At 38.7% G+C, this 13,311-nt stretch overlaps 1 protein-coding gene across 2 annotated transcripts in view; it reads right to left on the reverse strand.

Moving 5' to 3' along the window:
• ROCK1 (Rho associated coiled-coil containing protein kinase 1) overlaps nucleotides 1-11,295 on the reverse strand; it is a 106,730-nt gene extending 95,435 nt beyond the window's left edge. Inside the window, exon 1 of one of the 2 annotated variants that reach the window (XM_032467442.1) lies at nucleotides 10,308-11,255. In XM_032467442.1, coding sequence (XP_032323333.1) covers nucleotides 10,308-10,400 — 93 coding nt within the window. In that variant the 5' untranslated portion in view covers nucleotides 10,401-11,255. Of the gene's footprint in view, nucleotides 1-10,307 lie in introns of both variants that reach the window. The other variant, XM_006191773.3, reaches the window with a different exon arrangement.
• Nucleotides 11,296-13,311: the final 2,016 nt, after the last annotated feature.

The following is a 13,311-nucleotide window of genomic DNA, read 5'->3' on the forward strand; positions in this document are numbered from 1 at the left end:
GTAACAGTGAAGAAGTAGATTTGGAAACCAGCTCCCAGTCACATCATTTAAGCCCTGAAAAAAAGACTTTCCTGAAGCTAGAGTCTACCTATGAAGTATTCAGAGGCAATAAACATTGTTCACTAAGTTAATTTGGGTTGAGTTTTCAGTCCTTTACAGCAAAGATTCCTGACTAACACAGGTAAAAAGGAGCAGGGTCTCCATTGGCCCACAGCCTTCAATGAACTGAGCTCAGCGGCTACTCTGCCGCGAAGACCGAAAGGAAGGGGAAGGCTCTGAGTGTGAACGCCGCAGTTACAGAACAAGCACACTGCTTTTACTTAGGTTATAGTTATAATTCATTTAGTTATAATAAATATTTACTCTAAAACCACATGAGAAAAGCTATATGAGGTTTATAACTTCTTCATTCTCTTTATGGGGGCTGGGGCTGAGTGGGATAATGCCAAAGGACCAGCTCACAACCTGGAGTGGCCGGATAAACTCCTACAGGCAAAAAAGCTTTGGGGCCCGGCCAGATGAGCACAGGGCATGAGGGCAAAGGGAGCCAGGGGCAGCCATTTATCTTCTGCTTACACTATTGCTTTATAGATGATCACATTTAATGCTTACCACCACACTATGAAATAAATTATTATTACTTCCATTTCACAGACTTATCCAAGGTCAAAAAAAAAAAGAGGGAAGGGAGAAGGAGTGGAATAATGAACATCTTATGTTATAGTCTGCCCTGCCCCACTGCTTTCATTTTCCTGGGAACTGCCTCCCCATTCTCACAGTTCTCATGTGATCCTTATCACAAGAGATTAGTCTAGGGGTGAGTGCCCGACCCAAGCTGAACCAATGCACCTTTGGCTCCGGAGCTCTGGATTTGAGACTCCAAGATTTAGTCAGTGGTTGAAGCTAAAGCTGTTAGCTATAAAGCTCTAGTGCTCTGGGCAACCATATTTTCCACAAGTGACTAAAATTAATCTACAATCGGAGAGAATAACAACATAAAGAAAGAATAAGAGAATAAAGAGAGGCTTGCTTGCATTTGAGGCCCAAGTTCCAGTTCTTACTGAAGTTCAAGTGAATCTTTCCTTTTAATGAGATCAGGTTTCCCTGAATCTATAAATTTTTTGCCTAGGAAAGTTCAAGTTGAGATCTATCATATATAACTTGACAGTCTTAACTACTTCAGAGAAAGATCAGAGGAATGGGGGTAGGGAGGAGGGTAATCATTCACAGCAATCAACAAGTATTAATTGAATAATAATGTCCAGAATTACTAAGCCCTCAAGAAATTCTCATTAGAGAGGTAAGACAAACACTAAGACTCATACAAGATAGTTCTGATCAAGTTCTAAACTACATGAGACAGATTATAAATACTGTATGATTTCAAGAAAGAAAATAACAGTATAACACAGTTGACTTATGTTAGACTATAAAGATGAGAAAATTGGCAAGGAGGACATGGGGGAGAACTTACAGGGAGTGAAGGCTGCTCTTTCCTACCAGGCAACATACTGTGGAAAGTGAGAAAATCCACCTGGAACAGTCTATTTTGGAGAATGGTAGGAATTAAGACTAAGTAAATAGATAAACTACGGCGACAAGACAAAACGCACCGAAGTTTAAAAATAAAAGATAGAGTATGGATTACATCAGCAAACTGCCAGGGTGTCCTAGCAGAATGTTGGGCTGAAAACTTGAACTTGGGTAGGGCAGCAATAACAGCAAAGATTCAAGAAATATTTCAAACAAAGAATCCCACTCCACTCTTCTCCCAAGTTTCTATCCAATACTCGTATTTCTAACTACACTGGAACCTTCATCAAATCTGTAATATAAAGGTAGAACAAGGAAAGGAGTACCTGTTAACACCTGGATGAAACTACAGTATTTGCATATAAATTACTCCACTTAGTCTTCATGATTAAACCCATGAAGTAAATATTATCATGATTCTCATTTTGCAGACTAAATATATTTAGGCTCAAAAGAAGTTAGATAACTTGTTTAAGATCACACAACTAAATAAAAAGCTGGCCAGGGTACTGCACTATCCCCACTGATTTCTTTAAATATTGTCGATACCTTTGAAAATAAAATAGCCCCTTTCTTAAATTTCCCTTAAATACTCAATTTGCACTAGGTCTAGCACACTAAGGTTCCAAAATACCTTACTCTGAAAAGTGGTAATTAAAGGGAAAGACTGATGCATTTGTCCTGTACTTTATGAGCTCTAGTTCATGATAAGCAAGTATTCCTACAGATGAGTGACAGTTCTAAAATTCTTATGTTCTCTTAACAGAAGAACTACAGTTAATAAATGTGAAATGAATGATATAATTAGAAAACCATTATTTTGCTTTTCCTAATAAATAACTGTTTCAGCTAAAAATCATAAATGGATTGGAACCATTAGATGAAAGGTTGATAAAGGATTTTACAAAGGAAGTTATTACATACTGTCACCACCTGAACACACTGATCAGCCGCAGCATCACTAACAGGTGAACAAGCCAGATTTTATATGCATCTTGATGTGATGCAAAAGAAAATACAATATATGAAATACTCCTGACTAAAAAGCTGACATAATTAAATCGAGCTTTTAGATCTAACTGCCAACTTACAGAAAATATGGGAGATACAGGAGCAGGTTAAATGACGTCACAAGGAAATAAAAAGAAAAATCCAGAATGTGAAAAATTGTATGGTACCAATGACCTAGTTTTGTCAGCAAGACAACGGGTGGGGGTGGGAGAGAAGGTGGGGGGGATGGAAACTACTCTACATTGAGACCTAAGAAAAGAAATACATAGACTTTGGTTCAAGATTCCAATAAAGCAACTGTAAAAAAGGTATTTTAGATAACCAGAGAAATGTGAATATAAATTGGGAAGTAATGTTACCAAGGAGCTTTTAATTTTGTTAGACATAATAATGGTCATTGTGGTAAAGTAAGAAAAAAAATTTTTTGAGAGATGCTTATTGAAATATGTAAAGATAAAATGACAACATCTGGAATTTGCTTTAAAATATTTTGGCAAGAAAAAGGGTGATTGATAAAACAAGTGTGACAAAATTTTGAAAACTGCAGAATCTGGGTAATGGGAGTTTGCTTCCCTGCTTCTGTGTAGGTTCGAAATTTTTCATTTATAAAATTACCAAACAAAACAAAAATCCATGTTCTTTCCACTACAGCCACAGCTTTCAAACTTAAGCATTCTAAGAATCCACATCTCATGCAGAATCCTAGGACTCATCCCCAAAAATTCTGATTTTGTTTGTCTGGGCATGAACCCAGGCTCCATTTTTAATAAGTCCTCAAGTGAATCCAGTACAGACAGTCTACAGACTCATATCTGAAAATTATACACTCAGACTACCTTACCACAAGTCTTTAAATATACCCCAAACTTTAAAGAAAAGACATGATCATATCTCTCACCTCCCTTTCAAGCATTACCCCACTCCTATCTGCTCATAATTTATCCTTTTCCTACAACTATAAATTCCATGAAGGCTGGGCCCTTTGTTTTTACTCACCATGGTGTCCCCAGTGCCTGTGAGAATATCTAGCACACAGTACACACCAAATAAACATTTGCTGAATGAATGAATAACAGCAAAGAGAAAAAAGAAGAGTTAACTGTGGTCCATTATTTCAAAATTAATTCCACAGAACAATCTGAGAAAAAATTTCAATTTCTTGCCAAAAGTCAGTATGGGAAATGTGGAATAAAGACTATAAATAAAGTAAGAGAATAACGATAAAATTAAAGTTAAATAATAAAAATAAATAAACATAGGAATAAAGAGGGATACAGGTTAGTTTACCCTTTAAACTATGATACAAACATAAGACAACCTCTCACCTAAGACATCAAACTTTGGACATTAATTTGAACACCTAACTTCCTACTAATTGTTTAGAATCTGTAATGAAAATGTACTCTTACTACTTCACAGTCCCAAACAGGGCAGATACTTTAGAGAAGTAAACTAGTACAATGAATATATACAAATGAGTAACTCAATTACTACTTTCTCTTTTCAAAAAGTACAATCCCCTACAATTACGACACAAGTCACAAATGCAAAAAAAAAGAAAAAGTGCTAAATATAACAATTAAAAATTATTTCAGGATGATCTTCTATGGCTATACAGAACTAGCTGAAAAATAACACCAAAGATGGTTCCTATTCTATTACTTCTACCCCAACATCATTTAACTTTTTAATTTTCCTTCCTAAATAATCAATCAATAACACAACTTTTAAAGTTTTTATGGAATTATAATAAACAAAGACTTATAGAATTTTCAGAGACACAATGGACAACAGCAACTATACAGCCCAACACTTAATTGGGGAAACTGAAGCCTAGGTAAGAAAAAAGATTTACTTGGTTACACAAAGAGTTAATAGCAAAACAAGGATATGCCAATGCTCTGAATTTCCAGCCCAGTGTTCTTCTCACTATACCAAGCTAACAGGATATCTAAAAAAACATTTTCCATTGTGAAATGCAGCAGTATCTCTTCATCTTCTTGTACACACATGTGTGGGGTTTCCATCAGCTATGTTCTGGGCTTAAACTAAATGGATGTACCTCTTTTTCAGTGGGGATGGGAATGGGAAGAGGAGCCACTAGACTACCTTCAGCAACAGAACTCCATATGTAATATTTCGTGATATGTGGGCCTTTCTGTCATATATAACAGAATCTCTAGTTTTTACCATATAAACATAATATCAAAACTTATAATCATGAAACAAAACTAAACTGTAAAGTTATGCAAAATCTAATCTAAAATGGAGAATTTACTCTTTGTTCATTATAAAATGCTATATGTAGTTCCTTCTTCTGGATTAAAAACATTTCTGACTCAAGAGATTAATGAATGGCCCAATTCATGTCTCAGCTGTTACTCTGAGCCACCTCTCTGTACACCCACAGGGTTCTTGCAGCGCAAGAAGGCCTATTTACAGAACACATGGTGAAAGTATAAGGTACACAGAGAGAGAGTAAAATAACTCAATCTCCCAAACCAGCTCCCAACTGTCTTTTTTGTCAGTCTAAGTCCTTGGCACAAATTAGGTATGTTATAAATCATGACTAAATGAATAAATATTTATTTCTCCCTGTTCTACTAAATCCCATCTAAATGTCTCTATTTTCAGTAACAATTGGCTTGGACACTTCAGTAAAGTACAGCTGGATTATGAATTTACAGACATGGCTTGAAGTGCCAGATAAATTACTCTGCATTTAGAGAAGACAACAGACATCAACTTCCAGCCTAAGCACAGTGACTAGCACAAAACAGGAATACTATAAATAAGATAAAAATCACAGTTACCAGTTAACAAATGCTTACTAAATGCCATACGCTGTGATAACTGCTTCATCCATATTGTTTAATCCTTATGATGATCTAGTACTACTATCCCTCCACTTTCCTGAAGATGAAAGAAGCTTTGAGAGGTTAAAATAATTCACCTAAAATCATCCGGTAAGTACATGGCAGAACCTACATTTGAATCCAAGTTTAGCCCCTACACAAAGATTTGCTGAATGAATGAAGTAACTTATTTTTTGAAAAAAATCTTGCAACACATTAACATCAGAACAGTCTGGTCCAAACTAACCAGATATGCAACTGATACTGGTAACACCCATTAACTTATAAATTGTGAACACCAGCAAGCATATAGCTTTAAGGCCCAAAGATTTAATAACCTCAAATCTTTTCATTCCACCATCAGTAATATAATCCCAAATGTAATCAATTCAACTGTGAGGCTACCAAGAGGAACTATACAGCAATAATCTAGAATCTGGAATGCTAGCCACAATCTTTTGAAATAACCCAACATGTGACCTAGGACTGTCAAAATTCACATCAGAAGTTCCACTTGAGTGACAGGCATATTGGTAGTATTAATAATGAAACAAGTAAGTTATGTAGACAAAGCTTATTTGGGAATTTGAGGAATTTGAGTAATAATAACATGACATCCAAGCAGAGATGCTTAGTATACAGTCAGATATTTAGGATTTTAAAATAAAAAAAGATTAAAAAATTAAGATTTGGATATCATGGGTACAGAGATGATAGCAGCTGAAGATGTAAGAACGGATAATTCTCCAAGAAAGGTGAAGAGAAAGGTATTATAGCCCCAAGATTGAGGCCGAGAAAAAAAGAAGTCAGCAATGAAAAGACAGGAAGACACTAGGTCAAGGAAGTCCAGAAAAAGAGAATTTAAAGGAAGAAAAACTCAAAAACAAACACTCAAAACTTTACTTACATTTGCCTTTTACATTCTAAAAAACTATGACTAACGAAAGATGGTAGCAATAAATCTGTACAAAGGAGACAGCAGTGTTAGAACTCAGTACGCACTGTTACTGGTTCCCCTCCCCCCATGCTTTCCACCCATTGCTACACCTCCACCAGCTAAACAAAAACTAGGAAAAAGTCATACTCTTAACTGACATCCTGAAGCAGTATGCTAAAGATGCTACAGTCAAGACAGCTGTATTTTCAAGAAATGTATGTCAAACTTCAAGACAAATATACACCTAACCTTCTCTTTGTTTTTCCTTTTTAGTTTACAAATCATAGGCATTTTTTCCTCTGGAAAAATTAACCATAAACTCCATCCCTTACTGTTTTCAGAAGTACTCAAAACTTGTTAAACAAGTCCTAGATAAAATAATTCTAAAGTTTAAAACAAAGTTGGGAAAGGAAAACAGCTCTTGATAATCATTATAAACTATAACATGGACAGTAAGAGAACCATTAGGATACAGGGAAGAAACTGACTTATAGAAAACCAACGTTGAGTAATTTGGATAATCTAGGAAACAAGTGAATAATTACCATAATATTACCTTAGTATCTGCAGTCTATTTTAGCATTTATATTTGCAATATGAAAAATGGACTTATCTAGTTCTTACATTATATGTTCAAGAAAAGTGAAGAAGCTATTTATACGGGCTTCTCCGAGCTACATTACTTTTTAACTACTAATACTCATCACTACTAACTCAACAACAACAAAAAAAGCTGTTCTCTTTGTGGGCAACTTAAAAGACATTTGCCAGCAAACTCTTCTAAAACCACAATGTGTAGGAACTTCCATTTCTGAAGAGTGGATCTAAGTCAAGAAAGTGGAAAATAAACATAATTTGACAACTTTATTTTCTGAGATTACAAAAAAACCATTAGAACTTGAGTGTTGCACATGGCACATAATATATACTCAATAAGTATCAGTTAAATACACCGACAAGGGCCAAAATCTATGAATAGAGAAAGGCAATCAATTTAAAAGGGGTACTGTTCCTACAGTACATGAGATGTCCAAAGTCCAGACAGGGAAGAGTAAGAACAGACTCGCTGAAAAAGGTGAAGCTGCTTGGTAGGACATTCTGAATGGCTGAATGAATAAATCAACGCTTAATGATAAACATAAAGTATCATGCAAAGAAAATCCATGCTAGATACTACACAATTGGAAAAAGGATTTTGCCTCCAAAGGAAAATTCATTCTTTACCAAGTTCAGATTTAGTATAATAAAATTCCAAGATCTATCAAAAAACAATTTTGGAACTAAACAGAAAAAAGGGCCAAGATTATAAGATTGCAAGGGGCAAGAGTGGAGGGAGGAGCAATCTGCCTGTTGACTATTTTCTTTTTTTTTTTTTTAAGAATTTTTTGTTGTTGTTTTGGGGAGAAAGGGAATTGGGTTTGCTTATTTACTTGTTTATTTTAATGGAGGTACTGGGAATTGAACCCAGGATTTCATGCATGCTAAGCATGCGCTCTACCACTGAGCTATACCCTCCTCACTCTTTTTCAAAATGTTCTTTTAGGTCTTGGTCCCCAAGATATTTGGCTGTCCTAACTCTGAGAGGCCCTGACTGCCTACTTTCTTGACTCCTCTTGTTTTTACCATTTTATCATTATGTCAATTTTAACTTGCGTCTAGGAAGAAATATTTCTAAATTGTTATCTTTAAATTATGAGCTCAGTTTCATATCCCTAATAGTCTACAGATCATTTCTTTGTGGTGGTCCCACTATTCCCTCAAACATAACAAATCTAAAATTGAACTTATCTGTTGCCTATTTTTCCCAAGCGATTTCCAAACCCAACTTTGTGGTTTTCACGCATGTTTTCATCAGTCTCCCTGTAAAAAAGGCTTAAAATTTTTAGAATCATCTAACTATTCTCTCTCTTTTTGGCTCCTTCTTCTACCAGGCCTTGCCAATCAAATCCCACCAATTCTTCCTTCCCCATTCTAATGCCCCAATTTTGGGGCTTCAATCATTTCTGGACTATTACAATAAAAAAACTCCCAATCTCACCCCATCTCCAGTCTCTTTCCACACAACCTACCCTGCACACAATTACCAGATTCATCTTTTTCATTCATCACGGCACAGTCTTATTTATAAATATTTAATAGCCACAATACACTGAAGAAAATCTAAACAACTTAGCCCAGCAACCTAAATCCCATCCATCCATCATAAAGCATAGTCTGGCTCTATCAACTTACAGTGAGTTCTTCCTTTCAATATCCAAGAGTGTATATTACCTATACCAATTATTTGAAATTTATCACATATTTTCTCAATCTGTGAAGTATTCTGCTTTGTGTGTTTGTTTGTGTGTGTGTGTGTGTGATTAGGATTTGTTTTTCTAAATAGGTTGGACTTTCAAGGAAAGAGTCCATGACTTGTATTTCCTTGTATCTTCCACATTTCAATAAATCTATGAGGTTCCCACCAAAAGAAGCTATGGCAAGAGGCTAGAAGACAACCAAAAAACAAAAAAAAACCCCACAAAACTACTAAACCCTCCCTGTGATGATGCTTCATGGAATAAGGAGATCAAAAAGCAAAATAAAATCAGATACATGGTAATTGGATAAATATTAAAAGATGAATTAGAATTCTTAAAAGTTATAGAAATCCTCACCAATATGGCTTAATTCCTTCCACTTTTCTCATTCAATGAAATGTTCAATAAAATGTAATAAACATCAACTCTCCTTTCTGTTTCTCAACATGAAGAACATCTATAGTATGGGTGAGCCATTTCAAACATACAACCCACAACTTTTACTTTATGGTCAAGAATACTTAGAGTAATTTAGAACGTTTTGGGGAGAAACTTTTCTGTAGAACCATATATGTTAAACAATAAACACAACTATTTAGAGTAACTGAAATGTATGTTAACTTTAAATGATCTACATAATTCTTCTGATTCAAGATGAGATTTTAAAATGGTATTATTCCCCTGAATGGCATTATTTAGTTCACCTAATCTTAATCCCAAATATTATGTACATCTAATGATAATTCCCTGAAAAGGTTGTGAATTACTATCCATTTACATACTCCTTGCAACTTCTGAGATTATGTGGTTTTGTTTGGACTAAAAAATAATTATTACATAACTTTAGTTGTTCAGTAAAGTAAAAGGAGAAACAAAAAGTTCATAACTATTAGGGGAAATAGACAAAATTAAAGAACTCCAATTATTTACAGATAATTGTCCATGCTATCAACCACTGAAGAATTTTTAAAATTGTATTTTGGCCTTTTATATCATAAAAACTTCTTTAGAGTGTTTTATAAGTTACAATGTTAAGCACACCACCAAAAGAGGCAGTTAATGATAAAATACATGTGAGGTGCTTTTGTAACCAACAATATTGTAAAAGATGTCAATATTGTGATGACCTATTCAGTTATCTTGGATTTTTACACTTAATGGTCCAGCAAAACATTAAGACTCAAATCACCTATGACATTTTGGCTCAAAAATCACTTCCTCAATATCGATTCTCCATTGTCACTACCAAGTCTAAAACCTAAACCCTCAAGGAGCTAAATCGCTGTAAATGGACAGCAGTCTTTTCCAATCTTACTGTCAAACCTATCAGAATGATGAACATTACTGAGATTGCCATTCAACAAACTATACAGGTAGTAATAACTTTGACATGGTAACTTTATATGATGCCTGCAACAGAGGTTTATAAGTATCTTTTGTATAACGATGAAATGAGTCAGAGCCAAAAGTTCAGAGAGCAGTTAGTACAGAGCCAGTCGATATGATAAATAAGGGCACGGCACAAGATTTCAGTGGTACTCCAAGATTCTTCAGGGAAAACATCAGTGTCTTCTAAGATTCTGCACACCTGAAACGTTCTTTTGCAGCTAACTAGACTGAAAGAGGAAGGAAATACAGAACCCCAGACAAGCAAAAGAGAACAGTGCTACTCACCAGCAAACAATCTGAATTCACTTCCGATTTGGGATCCCGCAGCAGGTTGTCGATTTTTTCAAACCGAGTCTCAAAACTGTCCCCAGTCGACATGTTGCCGCTGCTGTGACAATACCCTCGTACCAGCACCAGCAGCGGAAAGCAATTTCAACCAACTTCCTCCGGCGGTGGGTTCGCGGCCGCGGAGCGGAGGAGCCGGAACCCCAGGGTCACCAGGTGCGCCCGGTTCCCCTCCTCCCCCTCACTGAGGGGATCTCCGCTCTCCAGACCCCGGGCCGGGCGCGACGGCGACCCACAGCCGCTCGGACGCCCAAAGTCGCATCCCACCCGGCAGCCCCTCACGACAGCCGACAGCGCCGTCGCCACCAGCCTCGTCGCTCCGCGAAGTGCTTCAGCCTAGCGGGCCCCGGCTGCCTTCGCCATGGAGGGTTCCCGGTCCCGAGATGGGCAGGAGGGGGGAGAGAAGGAGAAGCAGGGTGGAGACTCCTCCGGGCAGCAGGGGAGGGAGAAGAGGAAAGGCGAAAGCGAAGGGCGGGTGCGGAGCTGTGCCAGCTGCTGCCGCCGCCGCCGCCACCGCTTGGGCCCCGGGCCGGGCCCGCTCCGCTCTGAGCCGCTGGAGGCGGTCTAGCCCCGCATCCCCAGCTCCACCTGGCCCGGCCCGACGCACCGATCCGCCTCGGCCAAGAGCTGGTCCCCGCGGGGTAGCCTCACTCTCCCATTTTGTCCCGGCGCTGCTGGGGCTGCTGCCGCGGTGTCCGGCGGGGCAGGGCGAGGTCGGTGCCCGATGGAGACTCAGGGGAGGAAAGGCTGGAGAGCCGGCGGTGAGGCAGATGAGAGTCGGGTCCCGGCGGCCGCTGCTGGGGGAGCTTCTCGGAAGCGCTGCGGCCCCGGCTAGGGAGAGGGCGAGTCGCGGCGGCGAACGCTTGGGGGGTGGGGCGAGGGGGGCCGTGAGGGACTAATATGTCCGCCTTCCTGTTCAAACAAACGGAGACCGCCGGCGCGGACTGCGCATGCGGGGCGCGGACGTTCGGAAGGGGAACCGGGCCGGCGCCGCGCGCGCGCACTCGGGCGCCTCCGCAGGCCTGGGCTGGGGCGCGCCGGGCGGAAGGCGGGGCGCACCCGAGACTCGCAGGCGGGTTGGGAAGGCTGGCAGCAGGGAGGAGCCAACAGGGTGCGGCGGGCGGCACCGCCCTCGCTCCGGCAGGCTCCGAGGAGCCACGCTGGGCTCCTGAGCCGCGGCGGAGGTCCGGGCGGGGGCGGAGCTCTGGCTGCCTCCGGTCGGGTCCTGGCCGGTGCCCCAGCTCTGTTTCCTCGGGGCTGCAGCCGGCAGGAGAATTCTGGCCAGAAAGGGTGCTTTTTATTGTTATTTTGGAGGTAGGCTTTTTTTTTTTTTAAGACAAGATGCCTTTTCTCCAGCAGACACCCGCATTTTAGCACCAACGGAGTGTAGTCTTCAATAGTACTTCATCGTTGGCCCTCCGTGAACCCCATACACACATCGTTTAACCCGTCTGTGCTTCCATGGGAAAATTACGAAGCAACGCACTACATAACCTTCCTGAACCGAGCATGTGTCAGGGGAGCATTAAAATAGTGACTCCGAGAGAGATAGTCAATAGAAAGTCAAGCTTAATTTAGTTTTAAAAAAAAAGGAAAATAATCTCATAGAAAGAAAATCAATATTTTAAAATTATCCATGATAGTTCTCCCACACCATTAACATTCCCCTTGCAGTTCTCTTCTTGCTGTATAATCCTGCGTCTCAATTTTAAAACAGTGAAACTCAGAATTGTGATTTTACCAGACTGAAGTAGAACATGAAAATAATGTGCATTTCCTCTTAATTCAGTTCCTTCATTGACTGTGGTGTGAGAGAGGGTGAGACATGTTAACCAATCTACTAATGAAGTAACGTTCCTCACTGCTTTTGGTAGGAAAGTTACCTTAATTCATTTCTGATCAATCTTCAGTTTTGCTCATAGGTCAAATAAAATACTGCTAGAAATAGAAAATGTGGATGTTTTACCCCACTGGGTAAATGCTACGGGAAATGCTATGGATGAACCAGTTGCCTTTCTAAATAAAAGCAGTGTACAGCATCTGAACACTCCACTAACTTTCTGATGTGAGTCAGAGGTTAGGAAAATGTTATACTGTCTGAAAAAGTCTATTCTGTTTTCACTGTGTTGGATACAAGAGATACTTAGATATAAAATCCACTGTATAAATCAAGATAGGAAGTAAGTCCTCACAAAAATAATAACAAAGACGACAAACTAGACAAAATTCAGGTATTTCATTAAATGTTTTTGCAGTGACTTTTTCTTGGCTCCAGTATTTTAGGCCAGTCATGTGAATTAAATTTATTTTTAAGCATAGGGCTTAAAATAAATCTGGCAGTTGCCCTAAAATAAATTTCCTAAACCCTGCCTGTTCTTTTTTATTACCATTTTTAGGTAGCCTTAGGAATTTTGTTGTTTCTCAGAGAACTGTTAAGTGAAATGCTGCTGTCCACTTGGACACATACAAAAAAGAGCAAGTAGCTAAGACAATACATGAGTGGCACTGATAAATGTAAGTGGGACTGAAAACCAATCTGGCAAAGCTACTAGAAATATATGTGGGACCCATGTATTTTAATATCTACAAGACTAATCTGATTATTGTAATCCCCCTACCAGTTGTCTTTTACCGTAAGACGGACTCTGTATCGATGTTTTTGTTTTTGTTTTTTAAATAGAAAAGTCTTCATCTGTAATAGAGTAGAATTATATGACATTAAAGTTGCTTTCCAACTTTAAAATTCTATTGTCTAATTGTTACTAATCTCTTCAAAAGCATTGTGGATATGTGAGATCACCCTTAAAGTATATATTAAGATCCTAAGTGCAATTGCAAACTACTGGTACCATGTATAAATATATTTATATTTATACCATGTGTATATATTATATACCATATATAATATTAATTACACATACAGAATGCTTACCATGTGTTAGGC

Source organism: Camelus ferus, chromosome 24, assembly GCF_009834535.1.
Source record: "Camelus ferus isolate YT-003-E chromosome 24, BCGSAC_Cfer_1.0, whole genome shotgun sequence".
In the NCBI taxonomy this organism is placed as follows: domain Eukaryota; kingdom Metazoa; phylum Chordata; class Mammalia; order Artiodactyla; family Camelidae; genus Camelus; species Camelus ferus.